Below are 20,800 nucleotides of genomic sequence, written 5' to 3' on the forward strand. Positions count from 1 at the left end.
TTGAGTTGGCAAGACAAGAAACCTCACACTCTGTGTGTATCTACTCACATGCATCTGTCAGTCCTGACACAGTGACACAAACTTCTCAGAACAGATCGATCTGAACGCAGCAGCACGTTTACTCATCAATTACTATTGATCTCTGACAAGGAAAAACTCCAACATCTGTCAGCCACAGTTTCTGATTCAATCCTTTTGACAGATATTCCCATTTACAGGAGGAAGCGACTTCACATCGTCTCTTTCTTTCTCTCCAGCTGATGAAAAGACAAATGACAGCTAGACATAAACAAATCTGTTCCCTAATATAAAACATCAGTCTGGAATACTTGATTCTGATTGGTCATCACTGCATTCTGCAGAATCACAGAAGTCCACGAAATCAAAACGTTTCAAGTTCAAGGCAATTAGTAGCAGTTTACACCACGGTTAGATTTACAGGAAACGGCTGTGACCGGAGAAGCACACTAAGGTAGCTATTGTTTGCATAATTACAGCTATTCATTCTCAAGAGCATTCTCAAGTGTTGGCATTTTTAACTAAACAGTTAGATATGCATGGCCTAATACAAAAAAATATTAAATCTAAAAAAATCTTCAATACAATGCAATACAATAATTACCACAATGCACTGCAATGCCATGCTATAAAATAAAAAGTACTTTTGGTAGACTTCTGATACATATTGAGGATATTTCCGATATATCTACTGTATGTAAAATCTGCCTTGGGGATTTGACTGAAAGTAAAAATAGTAAAATAAAGTTAAAAACAGTAAAAGTGTTTGCATGTTAATCTAAGCAATTATATAGCAAGAAAGCAATTACAAAATTAAATGTAAAAAAAAAATACATGAAACTGCAATGCAATAAATTAAATGCAATTAAATATAAATTTATGGTCAACATTTCAGATATACTCGCCCACAATCAACACGTAAAATTTAAAAATGTGGATTGGTTTGAATACACAAAACAAAGTTTAAATAAAGTTTAAAAACTGGAATATGTCTGCATTTTAAACTAACCGCTTAGACATACATAACCAAATAAATGAATGAATAAATAAATAGATTTCTCTAATATTGAAATATTTCTCTAATATTTCAAATGTATATTTAAGAAATTTCGGACATAACAATCTTTAAACAGCATGTAAAAGCACAACTAATTTGGGGATTGGACATTTTATGCATCAATGTTTCTGGCTCTTCCTGTCCAGAATTATGAAGAAAGTCAAAAGACTTTCCACTAGACTCCATCAGGCCAAAGACAATTAAAAAAAACATAAATGAACCAAACATGATCAAAAAACACCCCTTAAAACACAGCTTCCTGCCATGACAATAATCTCTCTAATATTTCATTTCATGGCCAGATACGCTCGCTGAGCTCTTCACGCTTTCCTCCAGACATATAATAAACAGCTACCCCCGAGGCAGGCCGTTACATGCTGGAATCAAATTTGCCATGTTTATTTTGCTGCTTGTAAATATAAAATTTCTCTATCAGAGCCATAAATCACGAAGCCGAGCGGCTCTCTGAGCGAATCGGAGCACAGATGCTAATAGAAAGTGAAATTTCAGGGAGATCTCTTGCTTGTGTTTCTGTGCTTGAGGGCACAGCAGTTTGATAAAGAAACACAGAAAGAGAAGAGAGAGAGAGAGAGAGAGAGCTACGTACACACAAAGACAGTCATGCATTAAAAATATATTAGATAACAGGAGGGGAGACAGAGAGCAGGATCCGGCGCGGGACGGCAAACTGACGTGCAGCCACTGTGAGCAGCTTTTGATGGATGGGGAGCATCGCCGCGCTGAAAAGAAGAAAGATTAAGCATGTCCAAGAAACACTTTTCTCTCTGTGGAATATACGGAGAGATGTGTATCCCGGCGTGGCGCTGCAGCCGGACAGCGTCATCTCTAATGATGCCTGTGTGCTGAGATAAAGCACAAGTCTTTGGCTCACTGTGAAAAATGACCTGGGAATACAGCCTCTGTCTCAATACTCAGCAATTTTATTTAACGGTAAACCAGAGTCAGCACACAGACCAGATCAGAGCGAGAGCACGATACACACAGCAAACCTTTAACACAGCTGTGGTCAGTCCTACTACACAAAGCACTCGACATAAGGTGGACAAAATAATAAACTAGACCCTGACCCTGTTCTGTTGGGTGAAAAATCAAGATTGCAACAAGATTATGGATCGCCGCACAGCACAAACACAGGAAAAGTTTCTTTAAAAAGTCATAGCCAGGTTAAACATATTCAAACCCATCCATCCCAAAAGAGTCAATTAAATCAAAACTTCTAACTGCTTGTCTTGACCTCCTGAGAATGGTGTCCAGTGCTGAGCAATGACCCTTTCCCAATTTCCAAGAGTCCATGCAGAAGCTCGCTCTTTATGACTGTTTAAAAGTGCATTGAATTGGTTTGATATTTTTGCTGTAATCCGTCCGAGGCACAGTGAACGTTAATCCTTCAGTCCACATAAAAAACACAACGCATTCTTTCTTCCCTACAGCGTGAGTGTGTTTGAGTGAGAAAGTTGTAGTAGGATCGAGGCGTTCTGCTGCTAAAAAGAAAGAACTGTGTAATGAAAAAAAGAAGAAAAAAACACCTCAGAGCTGCAAGCACAGGCTTAAAAACCTCACATTAAACTTGCATTAAATTTAATGAAGGTACTATTCAAACGTCCCTGTATTATTTTAATTCAAGCATTACAATAAATCTACAAAAGCAGGCTTCAACTTTTAGCTTTTATGACTTAATACTGGAACTTCCATCCTGAAAACGTTCAAAACGACAATGGGAGAAGCGATTTATCAGCAGAGATTACTCCTGTAATATCAGTTATGTTAGGCTTTCTTAAATAAATGCACTAAATATTAATACCTAAATAAATAAGTATATAAAATGTAGAAATATTTTATGAAAATGTAGCACATTCATTCTTAGAACTGTAGTTATTTTATGCATGCATACATTGCATAAAAATAAAAGAAATGCATAAATACAATGCATAAATGAATAAAATATGAATGCATGAATGAATGCACAAAATATTAATGCTTAAATACAATACACATATACAACATACACATTTCACAGAATATTTTTCTCACAATTTTCATAATTAGAACATATACAGCTCATTATAATATGCATTATTTAGACGGGCAACCATACACACTAGTGGTCGACCGATATATATTCTTTTTTTTTACATTTTGACAATGCCAATGCCGATGCCGATATTTTAATAAATACAGGGTAATACTTATTTTACATACAGCACACAGGGAAAATATCATGAATATGATAGTGGGCAAATGCATAAAGAGCAGCATAATTTGAAATCACGAGTTTGAAGTTTAAAGCATTCAGTTCACATGGACAGACCGTCACACAGAGAACACGCGATAATGCTGGATACACACACACACTTCACAAGATCTCACAGCTGGATTTGACTAAGTTTGCAAGGTTTGTGAAATTAAATGTTCAATAGCCATTCAAAGATTTATTAAAAGTGAGTGTTATAAAATAAAAGCCCCTCCTCGAACACATCGGCCAAGCAGAAAAACTTATTGGCCAAAGCAGATATTTGAAAAATGCCAAATATCGGCCGATATATCGGCCGTGGCGATATATCGGTCATCCACTAATACACACCATGCATTTCAAAAGCTTTTAAATTGGTTTGGACACATAGTGGACATCAGAACAGCCTTTAACACAAGACACACAGAATCTAATCCAAAGTGTTTGGTTCAACACTGGATTCAACCCCAGTAAAGCCAGCAATCAAAGTCAGAGAGAATTCATCACAGCAGCAACGTTCAGCAGCTCTCTGTGAGATGAAACATCCCGCTGTGAGCCAATCTACTGAGACGACACTAGAGAACACCTGAGAGAGACCGTCATTAAAACGACTGACCCGACAGAGCTCAACCAGACCTCAGCGACAGCACCAACAGCTGGACAGAAACACAAAACCAGGTGGACAGACGACATAAAATGACATAAAACAGCCTGTCTGGGATCTTCCACATTTTACTGTGGCCTGATTATGTAAAAGACATGATTTGAGCAAACGTTCATATTTAAAGCAAATACTACAGTTTCTCAAACAAAAGATTTTACAGATTCTCAAATTAATTAATATTACAGACTCACTTCTTTTTGTAAAAATTCGATTGTAAGGATGTTTTCAAAACAAAACCAGTTATTACACACATTATGAAAAGAATAAGCGGATATATTCCATATACTTTATTTTAATTACAATATAACACAATAACTCCTAAACATCAATTATGTTATAAATAAATGCATCAATTAATGCATAAATAATTGCATAAATAAAGTTTCTACTCACAATAAAATTAAGTACATTATTTGAGGAATAATTTCGCTTAATTCAACATTTCTATGATATTACAGATTCTCAATTTATCGAACAATACAGCTTCACATAAGTGTCTTGAAAAGATGGATCATTTTCACCACAAAACAGCTGAAAAATACCAGTATTCACAAACTCTGAAGGATAATATATAAAAAAAAACGTTGTCTGGATATTCGTTAGATCAGCTCGTTCAGGCTAAATTAATTCCAGTGCATTTCTACCTGATGCTGAATTATGTGAACCTGCTAACTGATGTTAATTACGGCATAAAGAGAACAAAGTCGCTCATAAAAGAGCAGTTAGCTTTGGGAAACAGAAGCCAAAATTCATGAAAAAAACAACTGTTTTGATGGCGTTCAGATACGGTATCTTATCCAACACCCCGAGGCTCTTTTAAAATGATTAAGTGCTTAGGGCATAAACCACTTTTCATTTTCCATCCACTTACATTATAATAAGCCGACTGTATTCAGCGGCGCAACATTTCCATATTTAGAATGAGTCCGTGAAGAAAAGCTTGTAGAGTTACAGCATGTGATTTATATAGTGGTCTGTCAAACTGAGGAGAAGCTGTTCGATACGCAGAATAAAAGAGCAGAAAAAAAGAGACAGAGACAGAGATATCGAGACAAAAAAAGACTGTAAATAAAGAAGGAGTGCCCCCCCAACCCCTCCAAAGTTCTGCTTCAGTGCCATGCTGGATTTGAGATTTCATAGGCTAAACCCCAGGGGAACAGCGTGAAGTAGAGGAACTCATTTCAGCCTGAATTCAGATTGATTTCCTATCCAGTTCCTTCTCAATGGAGGCAGTACAGGGCCAAACAAACATAAGGTCACTGCATCAATCTCTGCTGCTTCCTTCTCATGCCATCTGAGCGAGTTTCACAGCTCACGCTTCACACACTCCAAACACTCAACTCAATTGGCTCGCGCACTTCGAAAGCAAATTTATTTAAAAGACATATGCTGGTGGAGTTGAGTCGCAATGATTTGGGGAGTAACTTCTGTGTCTGAATTAGCACAATATACTATAATGCAAGTGCAGCAATATATAATAAAAAAAAATGTATGCATTTTCTGAATCAAAGATATTTAAAAATAACTCTTTCGTTTTAGTATATATAAAAAAATATTAAATGCATTCAAACACACACACACACACACACACTATAAAAATATACATATTAAAAATACATTAAAAGCAGTAAAACTGTGAAATATTTAAATTAAAATTGATTTTCTATTTAAATTTTTTTCAATTAAATATTTTTTTAAATAAAGTATGTGCATATAAATAAATGCTTTTATTTGATAAACAACGTCAATATTGTAACATCTAAAATAACTTATAATAATATATGATACATTTGTTACCAAAATTGCAATTTTATTTTATTGCAAATTAAATATTGTTGGTCAAATTATATACGTTCTCACACACACACACACACACACAATGTGCAAAGGTCTTTAAATGGTCTCTCAGTCTAGTTCTGTAGGCTGCGCAATCATGGAAAAGACTGCTGATTTGGCAGTTGTCCAAACGACGACCATTGACACCTTACACAAGGAGGGCAAGACACAAATGGTCATTGCATAAGAGCCTGGCTGCTCACAGATCTCTGTGTCCAAGCACATTAATAGAGAAGCAAAGGGAAGGAAAAGATGTGGTAGAAAAAAAAAAGTGTACAAGCAATAGGGATAACCGCACCCTGGGGAGAATTGTGAACAAAACCCATTCAAAAATGAGGGGGAGATTCACAAAGAGTGGACTGCTGCTGGAGTCAGTGCTTCAAGAACCACTACACACAGACGTATGCAAGACATGGGTTTCAGCTTCGCATTCCTTGTGTCAAGCCACTCTTGAACAACAAACAGCGTCAGAAGCGTCTCACTTCAAAAAGGACTGGACAGCTGCTGAATGGTCCCAAGTACATTTTGCATTTCCTTTTTTATACCAGGGTCCCAGAGTCTGGAGGAAGAGAGGAGAGCCACAGTCGGTGATGGTTTGGGGTGCCATGTCATCTGCTGGTGTTGGTCCACTGTGTTTTCTGAGGTCAAAGGTCAACGCAGCCGTATACCAGGATGTTTTAGAGCACTTCCTGCTGCTGACCAACTTTATGGAGATGCAGATTTCATTCTCCAACAGGTTTTGGCACCTGCACACAGTGCCAAAGCTACCAGTACCTGGTTTAAGGACCATGGTATCCCTGTTCTTAATTGGCCAGCAAACTCGCCTGACCTTAACCCCACTGAAAATCTATGTGGTATTGTGAAGAGAAAGATGCGATATGCCAGACCCAAGAATGCAGAAGAGCTGAAGGCCACTATCAGAGCCACCTGGTCTCTCATAACACCTGAGCAGTGCCACAGACTGATCCACTCCATGCCACGCCGTATTGCTGCAGTCATTCAGACAAAAGGAGCCACAACGAAGTACTTTTCATGTTCATACTTTTCAGTCAACCAAGATTTCTAAAAATCCTTTCTTTGTGTTGGTCTTTAGTTATATTCTAATTTTCTGAGATACTGTATTTGGGATTTTCCTTAGTTCAGGAAACAGTCCTCCAAAAACATTTCTTTGAACATTTGGGCGGTGATATTCAAATCTTCCCAGATCGTGACGTAGACATTAGATGAGGCGTTTTAGGAGGCTGTGGACAAGTCTTAACTTTTATTAAGAATATCTCTTTGGCTTTGAGACTTTGCAACTTTAGTGATCTTATCTATTCACAAACAGCTTGTAACACTTGTGACAAAATTAGAAATCACATCATAAGACCCCTTTAATTCCATGGCAAAAACAAGCTTACATATTTCAGTATTTCATCATTTATTGGTAATTTAGTACCTTTTGGCACAACCTTTATGTCAGGAACACACACGATCCCCCTTAAATGATAACTAGGTTTCCAGAGAAACAGCCATGGTGGTCTGAAACAGATTTTGTGTTTTCTGATCCTGCATTTGTTTTTTCACGGCCATGAAGCTCTGATGTCCAGTTGGAGCAAGGCGATTTCTCCTCTTTCTGCTACAGAACAGCATGTAATCGAGTGGCTTGGGGTAGATTTAACATAAGGAAATGACAGCACATTCTCAAGATGTAATCTCCTCACCGCATCATGAATGTTTCATCTGCCGTATTACCAGGACTCTTTTCAGAGCCGCTCTGAACACTCTCACAGATATGAACATCAGTAAAGTCTACAGTACCTCTAAGAGAGAAAAAAAATAGAAGCACATTTCCCAAAATTGATTACTTGCTACACCAACCAGTGATTTAATCTCACTATTCTGCCGAACAGGCAGGGGAGATTTTTACTCCTTTTTTAACATAAGACCTGCTCTGAATCTCTTCTGGCCACATAGGATGCAAACACACATCTCTGTATTCAGTTCAACAATGAAAGATCCAGCATAAAAACACAAAGGATGACGTTCTGGTTAAGCAAACATGCAGCTAAACAGTCAGATGAGGCGATGGTTTACATTTCACTCTCTTAGGCTGGTGAGACACTGGATGCGTGGCGCAAGCGTCTCAGCCGTGTGGCGTGTCGGTTTTTAATTTGGCTCCCATGTTAACAGGTTAGAGCTTACAGACCGCCTGCGTGAGACGCGCGTCTCAGGCGCGGCTCGAGCCGCGCGGCAAACGCTTGCTTGCTAGAAATAGAACCGACGCCTATTTTTACCGCGACACGCGCGCGTGTTGGAAGCTTTTCCAGGCTAAATATAATAGGAAAATGTGTTTAAATGTAATTTTGTACACAAATACATATGAATTCCTGATATTTTGATATTTGAAAGTCTATAGGTTGACATAAATTCAGATATAAATGTAATAAAAAAATAATAAAAATAATTATCGATTTTCAAATATTGCACCTGTCGAACATAATCTATTTCGCCGTCAATACTTTTGACGGTGTCCTTTATCAGTAGGCGTAGGTGTAGGTGTGTAGAAAAAAGTATATATTGTTGTAATGAAGACATGAGCCTGGTCTGTCAACGGTCTCCCTCTACAGCAGCAGCGCGACGCTCACGCCACGCAGCCAGTGTGTCACCGGCCTTATTCTGGGACAGATAGCTGACTATTCATCTTACAATGGACCTTGCTGTAAAATTAGTAAAATAAATCAGTAAATTAGGCTCTTCAGGTTCACTGTATCTGATCGTGTTTAACTACTGTTCAAAAGCATTTATAAACATTTTAAAACCTGCATTTATATGATAAAAAATACAATAAAAACAGCAATTTTACGAAATATTATTACTGTATAAAATAACTGTTTTCTATGGGAATATATGAATATAAATGTAATTTATATTTTAATGCTGTGCAGCTGAATTCTCAGCATCATTTCTCCAGTCTTCAGTGTCACATGATCTTCAGAAATCATTCTAATATGATGATTTGCTGCTCATTAAACATTTCTGATTATAATCAGTGTTGAACAGTTGTGCTGCTTCATATTTTTTCACATCATAACATGTCCTTACTGTCACATTTGTTAAATATAATGCATCATTCCTAAATAAAAGTATCAATTTCATGAACACAGAACAACATAAAAAACAGTTACATGTAATGTAACATGTAACTCAACACAAAACATAATGTAACACGTAAGGTAATATAACGTAACGTAATGTAACGCAATGTAACGTAACGTAACATAACATAACGTAACATAACATAACGTAACATAACATAACGTAACATAACATAACGTTACATAACGTAACATAACGTAACATAACATAACATAACATAACATAACATAACGTAACATAACGTAACGTTACATAACGTAGCATAACGTAGCATAACGTAACGTTACATAACGTAGCATAACGTAACGTAACGTAACATAACATAACATAACATAACATAACGTAACGTAACGTAACGTAACGTAACGTAACGTAACATAACGCAACAATTACCCCAAACTTTTGGACAATACTGTAATTCTCTACTAGATAGGATGTCCAAAATACTCTGAATGTCCGCAGTAAACAAACACATAGAAGGCTGACTGTGATAGACCTATCATTGATCAACTGGGTTTGTTTAAAAACGAAAGGCCACAGAGCAAGGTCCAAAATTTTAGGAGAAAGTAGCTGCATTCAAATTCCAACTTCCTTCTCTATCAAGGGACATAATGCAAGAAAACAGATCCCCAGAATCAATACAGAGCAGCTCCAGTGTATTTCTACATGAGCACCAACCAAAACAGCATGATTAGCTCTGCTCTCCTACCTGAACTCGGCTGCTGGGGTCCTTTTTAATCCATTTGATGACCGTCTCATAGACCAGCTCCTCTGCTTTCGTGTTCAGGCTGTCGTTGGACATGTAACTGACCAGGTCGTCTTTGGAAATGTTGAGGATCTCGTCCTGACCGGCCACGTCGGGGAAGTTCTGCAGGGCGAAGGCCTTTGCCATGTTGTGGAGTTCGGTGCACTGCATCGCCTCGGCCATGGCCAACACTCCCAGACAGTTAGCAGCCGTCAGCTGTTTCTCTGTGAGAGACGCACACGTACACGCATGAGCCGGGAAACAAACCTTTACAATGAGAGCTGCTTGGAAGATTACATTTATCCAAGTGTGTTGCTTTGGAAAAGGCGAGTGTAATATCTCAAGTAGCTCGTGGGGAAAAGACCCAAGCATGGGAATCGATTAGGCACGAGGCTCACTGGAGACTTTGATTCATCCAGACAGACACGGACCTTTTCTATTGCATGAAAGGTCAACAAAACCTTCACTAAACCTGCACTTACTTCATTGTGCACAACCAAAACAACAGGTTTGACTTCAAGTCAACATTAGACCTATATACTATCCGTTTTGCTTCTATTAGAACAAACTCAGGAGAAAAATAAATAATGTAAATAAAAATGTTACAAGTATTTTTGTAAATAAACATTACACAGGAATAATAATAAAAGACATATTATAAATGAATAGTATAACCCTATTATAATATTATTAAGTAAGCAGTAGTTCATGGCGTCGATTCCCATGAAAACCAAGAACTGAAATCTGAAACAAAATGGATAAAATATACAAATAAATAAATAGTTTACAATAAACATTTATTTTAAATGTATGTTTTTATAAAATATTATATAAATGCTTATTTATTCAATTTCTCACTGAGGTTGTTTTATGTATATAAATGCAAAATATATATATGTTTGTGTAAATATATCATATGTGGTCTTTTTTTTGTTATTAAAATATTAAATGCATATATTATCAATTTTATTTTATGCAATGGATTTTCAAGTTTTACTGGATACTGATGTGATTGTAGAAACTGTGCATTTAATTTCTCAGCATACCATTATTTGATGTTATTTCGATAATCTTTATTGCTAAAAATTTATTTAATATATTATTTACATTTTTTTGTAAGTTTGCATTTCAAAAGTAAATAATTGTGAAGTTTAATTGGGTGAAATTGCAGGTGTGAGCATTATTCTGACTTTATAAAACCAAGCAAACAGTACATGAAGAGCTCAGGATAAAAACATAGAAAACTGCGCTCATACAACACGTCTCGCAGCATTCAGAATTCAGTTACTTGCTTATCAAAGTGTAAGCGGCTTGGATTTCTATTACCAAATATTTCAATGCACCATCTTGACTGTAAGAACTCAAAACTCTTTCCCGCTGATGAAACCTTGAAGACAAATCTCTTTTAGAGAGCATTCACTTTCCTCATGCATTCAAGTGTCATATAGCACTTATCTGAAGCGGTCACGCTAACAAGAACGTCTAAAGTCAGTCTTGCACATTTCGACTTTTCATTTCTAACTTTTGTATAGTGAAGCAGACGGAGCACTCCAGCGAATCCCTACAGGAGAGAACGTCATTTCAGAGGCGCTGATAGATTAATAAGCTCCGGATCCCAGGGGTTCATGGGAAGAGGAGCACAGATCAGATATCTGTCAAAGCCACTGACATCGACTTTTTGATTCTGAAGCTAAACTCATTATTAATATTCCTCACACTTACCTGATCAACAGCAAAAGCGAAAAGGGCATAATTCATGACAGTGTCGAAATTTAAGTTGCACATTCTACAAGCATATTACCTACCACCACCACTCCCAAAATTGTGTTTAACTTACAGAAAACAAAACCTAGACATAGCTTTTACCACACTGTATAAACTGCTCGAAACCCACCTTTTCAATAAGATTTGCTCATTTACTTTGATTTGTTTAATAAAAGCCTAGTTAGCAATTCTGTTGACAAACTTGTTTATTTGGGCTATTTTTTCAATGCATTTATTGCTAGCTCAGCAAAAATAATTGTTAAATTAAATTTGTAGTAAAAACACTGAGAAGTTGTAGGTTTACTATAGAAAAGCTACAACTGACTACATCAAATGGCAAGGTTTGTCTATTGTTTATGGGTAATTCACGCTGAAAAGCACAATTTATTTGAATGCCATTCTATTTCAATTCTACTTACTTCAGATCAAATTCAAATTATGCATGCATTTCAATCTACATGCTAAAATATGTATGGATTGACTCCTCAAGAGTCTTGCTCCTGATGCAATATCTGACGAAAATATTACGACAAGTGTTCAGATTACTGGAAATTACTTCATATCAGCTGTCAAGATGTCTGATTCGCAACGAGGGAGCAGGTCATTACGACTGCTGTAATGAGCAACTGTATTTCTGATTCACTTCAGTCCACAGCAGAGCGTGCATGTGTGTGTGTGTGTGTGTTAAGCTCATGTCAATCAACATAACTCAAGCCTCCAGCTCTGAAAGGGGAAACAGAATCCAAAAAGAGCGAGCAAGACACGGACAGAATGAATAATGAGAGTAGTTCCAGTAAATTTAAGAGCACCTACAGAACTACAGTCATGTTCTGCATTTACTGCAGCATTTATTTCCTGAGGTCGTCTTACAATGACACTCAAAGTTAACACTTTCCATGACTGTTTTTCAATCCTCTGAAAATGAAACTAAAAAAATATCGTGTTGTATCAAATGCATGCAATTTAGTAACTGACTTTGCATGACTTTGGTGAAATTAGGAAACATTTCAATCCGGCAGATTCTTACCGAGGAAGGAGACACAGACTTTGCAGAAAGTGCTGAACTGGAACTTGTTGGCCACCTCCAGTAAGGTCTTGGCGTTGGCCGAGTCGATAATGAGGGAGCCGGTGTAAACGAACTCCAGGAGAAGCTCCAGAACATCTGAACTGATGTTGCTCATTGTCAGCTGCATCTTCTCACCGTTTCGGTTCTCCCCTGATAACCTGGACACAGCATGAAGGATGTTAAACCAGAGACCTGCAGGTTGGATCTCAAGCAATGAAGGCAGGAAAGTGTATTTTCAGTGTATAAAACTTGACTTTACTCACTCAAAGCTATTGTACGACTTCAGATCAGTTTTTATATTGTTATCTAAAACTGCATCTATAAAAAACTGTTTTCATTAACTGAAAAAAAGCTGAAATAAAATATAAATATTGGATAAAATAAACTTACAAATTAAACATTAGAAGAAGACATAATGAAAATTAGAAACGCTGAAAATAAAATGAAATAAAATGCATATTTTACAAAAAAAAGTAGTTTTCATTTTATTTTTAGTTTAAATTGCTAGAAATGTTAAACTAAAATTAAAATGTAAAAACTGAAATTATAAAAATACTGATTAAAAAACGTACTAATTAAACATTAGAAGAAGAAATAATAAAAATTAGAAACGCTGAAAATAAAATGAAATAAAAAGCAGTAAAAATGAATTAAACAAACATATTTTACAAAAAAAAAATTAGTTTTCATTTTATTTTTAGTTTAAGTTGCTAGAAATTTTAAACTAAAATTAAAATGAAAAACTGAAATTATAAAAATAATGATTAAAAAAAGAAGTGTATTTTTGTTCCATTGTAAAACAACTTAACGTTTGGTCTGTTCATCACACAATGCTATCATACGACTTCAGAACAGTTATTATTGTTATTATTAACTAAAGCTATTAAAATTATTTTTGTTAACTGAAATAATTCTGAAATATAAATATTAGATAGAAAAAATTATTACATATTATTATCATCATTAGAAACATTTTTTGAAATGCCATCTTGGCAACTACAAATATGTTTGATATACTAAAAATAGAAAATCATCTAAACAATACACAATATATTTAAAAGTAAAAACAATCAAACAAAAAAAAAGTTTATTACATTTTAGTTCAAGTTACAAAAAACTAATCTAAAATGAAAAATGAAAATATAAACATTAAAGCTAATTCAAAATAATAATACTTACTAGAATAGTTAATAATACTGAAATAACACCGCTTCAGAGGACTTGAATAAAATTGTATGAGGACTTCATTCGTCTCATGGTCCTTCTTGGAGTTTGATATGGTCACTATGCATCACTGCATAAAGATTTTACAATAATTTTACACTTGCAAAACACAGGATACTGAATGACATTAGGGTGATTAAATAAGGGATGCTTTTGAGTGAACTTTTCCTTTAAGAAGCTATTAAAAACCTATCGAGCAGTGCAAAGTGAGATGGACTCGTTTGGAAGAGCATCAACTAAAGCTGTTTGGCGACTGAGACTCAAAGTCAAGCCTGTGAGTTTCTCTACAGCAGCGCTTGAGGGAAAACTTGAATGAGCTGCTATGCATTTTCATGCATAATACATGTTTAAATGCATATAGAGAGTGCAGATTGCCTGACTCCTGAGATGAGCTGCTCTCCATACAGAAGAGGGCCGCTGGCTGGGAGTATCTGCTCAGGGCGGACTGGCAGACGGACGCAGCGCAGCTTTGGGTTTTGCCATTGTTTGGGTGCATGTCTTTAGACACTAAACCTAGAAACCTCAATTATCAGGGATGTTGCAATAAGACAAAGGTGTCTCATAGCTCATAATGATGTCCCATTAATGGACGGGCATGTCCAACAAGTGGATAGACACGTGCATTAAAGGTGAAGCGTGTCAGTTCTGAGTCAATATCATCAGCACTTTGCATTGCAGCAAGAAAATGTGAAGGGTGTTTAAACGCGTTTCAGGAGAAGCACTTTCCTTAGTGAATAAAATCAACGTGCATTCAGAAATGCATCATATTATCAAATTTAAATATGCATATTCATATTGCAATGAAATGCCTGTGGCTCAGTGGTAGAGCATTACGTCAGCAGTGCAAAAGGTAGTGGGTTCGATTCCCAGGAAACAACATGTTAGGTTAAAAAAAAACAAAATGTAAAGGATAGGATAAAAGTGTCTGATTAATGTAAAAAGAAGTATTTTAACATCAAAAATTACATTTACTCTGTAAACAAATCACAACATGTGTTTCCTGAGCCTTCATGAAGACACTTTAATGAATGTGTGCTGAAAATGAACTCATCCAAAATGAGTTTGTTTCTTCATCAGATTTGGAGAAATGTATCTGCATTGAATGGGTGCCGTCAGAATGAGAGTCCAAACAGCTGATAAAAACATCACAATAATTCACAAGTAATCCACACCACTCCAGTCCATCAGTTAATGTCTTGAGAAGCAAAAATCTGCGTGTTAGTAAGAAATAAATCGTTTTACCATTAAACCATTGCTTCCAATGTCATATTAAGCATATTTTAACCAGAAGTGATGGTTTGAAAAGTCTTGTTTCTTACAAACATGCAGATTTTCACTTCACAAGACATTAACTGATGGACTGGAGTGGTGTGGATACAGATGTTTTTAATCAGCTGTTTGGATTCTCATTCTGACGGCACCCATTCACTGCAGAGCACATCCATTGGTTTGCTGTGATGCAATGCTACATTTCTCCAAATCTGTTCTGATGAAGAAACAAACTCAGTTACATCCTGGATGGCCTGAAGGTGAGTACATTTTCATTTAGTTTTCATTTTTTGGGTCAACTAGTCCCATAAAGTCTAGATATATTTGTAACAAATGTAAAGACAGATGCATGCTACAAGTGACAGACGGACAGACGGCGAGCGTGATGTAAGCAGGGAAGGAAAGGAGGGGATAGAAAATCAGATCTGCCACAGGGAACCAGCAGCCATCCTACAGGGAAAGGGACCATTCCATGACTGGGACGTGGATTTACTTTCAAACACCTGCCAAAACAGAGTTCAACACGGCCTGCGTACGAACGGTGGCGTTAGTCGTTATAAAGGCAGAGAATGAGGTGAGGTGAGTGTCTCTGGAGGAGGCTGAAAAATCAAGATATGTTACTCCTGAAAAGAAAAACAAAAATGCAAAGTTTATTGCTGTCAGGCATAAGTGCAGGAGGAAAAAATATTAAGAAAGAAAAGGAGTCGACCATTAAGAGGGGGGAAAGAAAAAGATAATAGAGATTCAGTGCTCTCTCTGTCCCTGAGATCATGCTCACACTCGCACTATTTCCACACTTTACTGGCCATGTTTTTATTCAGAAGTATGAGCACATGTCTGCCCTGAAAAAAAAAAAAAATCTATATGGTTATCAAAATCTTGCATTTTTCCCTACAGACTATGACTATTATTTACAGCATTTAAAAAGGGCAAAAAGCCTTTTAAGAATGAAGGAGAACATAATATCTGTGTTATGCTGGCTTCTAAAACGCCAACCTTTGGATATTTTCTCAGACAGCATTGTGCATATATATATATATATATATATATATATATATATATATATATATATATATATATATATATATATATATATATATATACACGACCCTGGACCACAAAGTCTGAAGTCTCTGGGGTATATTTGTAGCAATAGCCAAGAATATATTGTATGGGTCAGAATTATTATTTATGTCAAAAATCAGTGAAGTAAAGATATTTAGCAAATTTACTACTGTAAATACATTAAAATAATTATTTTAATTCGTAATATGCATTGCAAAGAACTTCATTTGGACAATTGTAAAGATGATTTTCTCAATATTTAGATTTTTTTGCTCCCTCAGATTCCAGATTTCCAGGTTCATTATATATATATATATATATATATATATATATATATATATATATATATATATATATATATATATATATACACAAATTAATTCATAATTTTATTAATGCATATTTTATAAATAAATAAAAAGACAAAAGAATAAGCAAATACATAAAACAAATGAAATGGAAAATTTTAATTAAGAATAAAATATTTTTTTTTTAAAAATGGAAAGAGTGCTTTTTGGCCATTGTTTTATTATCAAGTAATAAGTACATGTCTGCTCTGAAAAAAAAGAAAGAAAAATAAAAATATATATATGGTTATCAAATTCTTTCTTTTTATTCATAGACTACAACTATTATATTGATTAGACTGGGAAAATGTAGTGATGAAAGTATGGCACTCAAAGGGGGAAAAACCTTTTAAGAATGACAGGGGTCTCTACAATAGACACCATTTACATTTTTCCCATTTTCCAGGAAATGTTGAGCACACTCATTTACCTACAGTACGTCCTTGAGAGAGAAAGCGGTCTGAAAAAATCTATAAATGTGAGTGCTTGCTTTGTTTCTGTGTTCACTGACATTACATGCAGACTGTCAGAGAATATTATATCTGATTACACACCTCAGCACAGTTTAATCAACACTTGCTTTCATGAAATCTTCAGTGCAAATGGGCTATTTGAATGGTAAAGTGTGTTTTTAAGGTGAAACTACTTTTTCTAGCCATGCTTTCTGTATAATTTTCTTCTTTAGCTGATCATGGCATCAGCCCACAGGGGTTTGCAGGTCCTTTGGCTGCAAGACTCTCAAAAACTCCTCTTAAACCATCAAACTAGTCCAGCTGAACCAAACTAAAACAAACCAATGTGTAAATAAATGTATAAATAAATTAATTCATGAATAATGAACACATTTATATAGAAATGATATTTATAAAATATAATATTTTTTAAATACAACTAAATATTCTATAAATACATAAATGCATAAAAAGTACTCAAAATAAATTAATGCATAAATAATATATTTAAAAACTAAAATCAAAGTAAATGCATGTGAATAAACTCAAATGCATAAATAGATTCTTGCATAAATAAATGCATAAACAAATGTGAATAATGAATAAATGTTCACTATGGTAATTAGGATTATACTTTCCAAACAATGGACTATCAACAATATAAAAAATAAAACACTTTAGCTTATGCCTATATTGCTTGTTCCATACATAAAAAAGCCACTAGAACTTGGGAGTTAAGTGTCCATTTTAATGGAACAAAACAAATCAAGAGTTGTCAAACTAAAATGGGCTCTTCAATGCCAGCTATCCGTTTCAGACTTATAACGAAGTATCTATGCTAATATATACGTGAAAACACTCCACAATTGGCAACCTGATGGATGCACTGCCAGATGCAAAGCACAAATATTCAGTAAAATCCAACAGACAAGCTGAACCTCTGGAGATATCCTGAAATTCATAAGTGACACTGCCTTGTATCGATGTGAATGAGGTGGTGCTAATGGCTATATATCACATCCAAACGCAGATCCACTTAGTGCATGATTTGCTAAATGGACGAATCCCTTTTTAATGCACGTTTTCTCTGAGAACGACAAATACAGCAGGTGTTCTTTATAGACGATTAGATAAACACGGTCCGTTTGACTGATATAAATGACAGGCACCCTGATAACGACAGCATGATTCACTCATTAAAGGGCCACCAGACATCTCTGATATTAAACCCAGATTACAGACCGATGCGTGGATCGTTTTCAAGATCAATGTTTCGTTCAGATTTGATATTCATCATGGAGGCCTTTTTCCCTTAAAGTTCAAAGACTGAAGTCAATTTTTAATAAAGCATGCCTGAAGAGTAAACAAGCAAATAATCAGGCTGGAATAGTGCAAGACCACTCACATTTTTACCAGTAGAAATGCATTATAAATTAATAATGCAAGGGTGTTTTTTTTTAACAGTTTAATATGCTGCTGCTTTATGGATCATGACATGCCATTGATTTTATTCTGCCGAACAAAGCTGTTGACTCTCGATTTAATGTAGCATCAATTTTCAGCCGACAGACAGTTCTATGTACATAAAAGCACAAATGTCAGATTGAGCTTTCCAGCTGAACTCTATGAAGTTGAACTGGATCGAACTGTCTGTTCAAATGCATCACACTGGTTTAATTCCACTTGATAAGGTTAAATATTTTCGACTTTGTGAAAAGATTTTCAAATGAATTGTGATGATGTGACTGTATGGCTTCGTTCTGTAACCTGAAAAGCCACCTACAGACATCATGTGTGCACGATTATGCTGGAAGAATGCATTCTAGATTGCAACCCCAGAATGCATTACGACAAGCACAGTGAAAAAAAAATCAATTCAATTAATGCATAAATAAATTCATAAATGCATAAATCTATAAATAAATAAATGTGTAAAAAATAAACGTGTTAATATATAAATTCAATAATTGCAATGAATGGCAATAAATTAATGCATACATGTGCATGTGCATAAATAAGCTAAAAAATATAAAAGCGGAAATGCAAAAAAAATAAAATAAATCATAATGAAATTATGAAAATGAATTCATATGTAAATACATTATAAACTAATTAATAATTGCATAAAAGCATAATGTTAAAATAATATATATTTGGTAAAGGCTGAAATAAATAAAAACAAACCATAATAAATACATGTGAACATACATATGTATAGTTAATGTCTACTGCATAAGCATCAAGCATTCTGATAGTGCCATGTGCATGATGTGTTCCAGGTCATTAGCTCACTAGGTTCTACAGAAATGTTTTTTTCCTCTACGTTTTAAAACAGACAATCTAGACGTCACTGAGAGCCCCTGGTTTCCGTGCTTCCAGAGGCAGCAGAACCCAAATCACTTTGCGAGGTGTATCAGCACATTTTGTGCTTCACCGAGAACAAACTTCTGAGTTATTGCTCCTAATGCAGTTTTCATCGCAGCTGCTCGAGATAGATCAGCTCGACCCAGACTAAATTCACAATCAACCGCCTGAGATTCCCAGACACAATCTGTCCTTGAAGCTGGAGTACATGCATCACGATATATATCAGACGGAAATATGAAAGCATTACAGCCATTTCACATGCCAAGCCAACTGAAGTCTGTTTGTTCTCTGTGTTCGACATCCGAGATTATGAATAATTTGATGTGACTGAAACGAGGCTGAGAGGGATAGATGTACAGTAGTGCTCTTTTATTTAACAACACATTAACCCTGTACAGCCTGCTGCATCATATTTGATACACACCTTTCTAAAGCTTTTAAATGATCAACATGAGCAAAACCTGCTGCACACAATCTATTTCAGAATTGTACAAACCTCCCCCATCAGCTCCAGGTTTGCTGTGAAAACTTTACTGATTTCTAAAGTAAACATAAGAATAGCTTTTATATTATTAGAAATATTTCAAGATGAACCAGGTTTACTTTATTATCCATAATCACTTCAAATCATGTTCAAATGTATAATGTAATATAATTATTAGGGTTTTGAGGAGTGTTTATTTCTTCATCTCTAAATCAGCACTGGCTTGCACCGCATTATATGTTTGGATCATTTCAATATTATCTTACTAAGAAATATTAATGGAGATATAGACATATAGAGTGATGACTCATATTTTTCGCATTATATGAAAGTATCTGCTCTACTGTAACAAAGATCTAATTTAGTTACATTACAAACATCAGAATGTCATCTTTTTGTCTATAAAAATATCAACATCTAAACCAAACTGCAAATTTTTTTACTCATTTTGGACCTCTGAATAAAAAAAAATGTTTTTTTTCCTCGATATTCTTACTACAGTATATCATACTATATGAGCCATAAAAGCCTGATGGATCAAATATGATACTCGACAAAAAAGCATATGCAAACCTTTTGTTCAAGAATAAACTGTGAATAAATGAACTATGCCCTTTGCCACTTTAATCAGACTTAATAAGCTTTTGTTTTTTGCACTAAATAATCTTTTATCTGCTCTGTTGTTCACTTCATTGATTTGCACTCTGTCTGCCTTTTGCCTTGCGCTGCTTTATTAAACTTTATTTTTAAATTTATTATGTCTTTTTTTTTTTACATTCCCTTATTGTATAGTTGTATCTACATTTTATATTTTGATCTAGATTTTTAGGCTTTAATGTTAATGTTATGTGTATGCACCGGGGGTCTGAGAGTAACACAATTTCGATTCTCTGTATGTATGTACTGTACATGTGGAAGAATTGACAATAAAGCAGACTTTTTTTTTCTTCCTGTTATTTCATATGTCATCTTTAGTATAACTTTAGTAGTTTTTCAAAAAAGATCTACCTTTGAAAAACTGTAAACAATAAATAAATAAATAGATGTGACCTA

The 20,800-nt window shown here is 35.2% G+C and overlaps 1 protein-coding gene across 2 annotated transcripts in view; it reads right to left on the minus strand.

Moving 5' to 3' along the window:
* LOC113071775 (kelch-like protein 29) overlaps positions 1–20,800 on the minus strand; it is a 99,802-nt gene that overhangs the window by 36,899 nt on the left and 42,103 nt on the right. For both annotated transcript variants that reach the window (XM_026245078.1, XM_026245079.1), the window contains exons 7-8: positions 12,501–12,697; positions 9,674–9,933 (exon numbers count right to left, since the gene is read on the minus strand). In XM_026245078.1, the coding sequence (XP_026100863.1) occupies positions 9,674–9,933; positions 12,501–12,697 (457 nt within the window). The remainder of the gene's footprint in view (positions 1–9,673; positions 9,934–12,500; positions 12,698–20,800) is intronic.

The sequence above is a fragment of the Carassius auratus genome, unplaced genomic scaffold (genome assembly GCF_003368295.1).
Source record: "Carassius auratus strain Wakin unplaced genomic scaffold, ASM336829v1 scaf_tig00008123, whole genome shotgun sequence".
Taxonomy (NCBI): domain Eukaryota; kingdom Metazoa; phylum Chordata; class Actinopteri; order Cypriniformes; family Cyprinidae; genus Carassius; species Carassius auratus.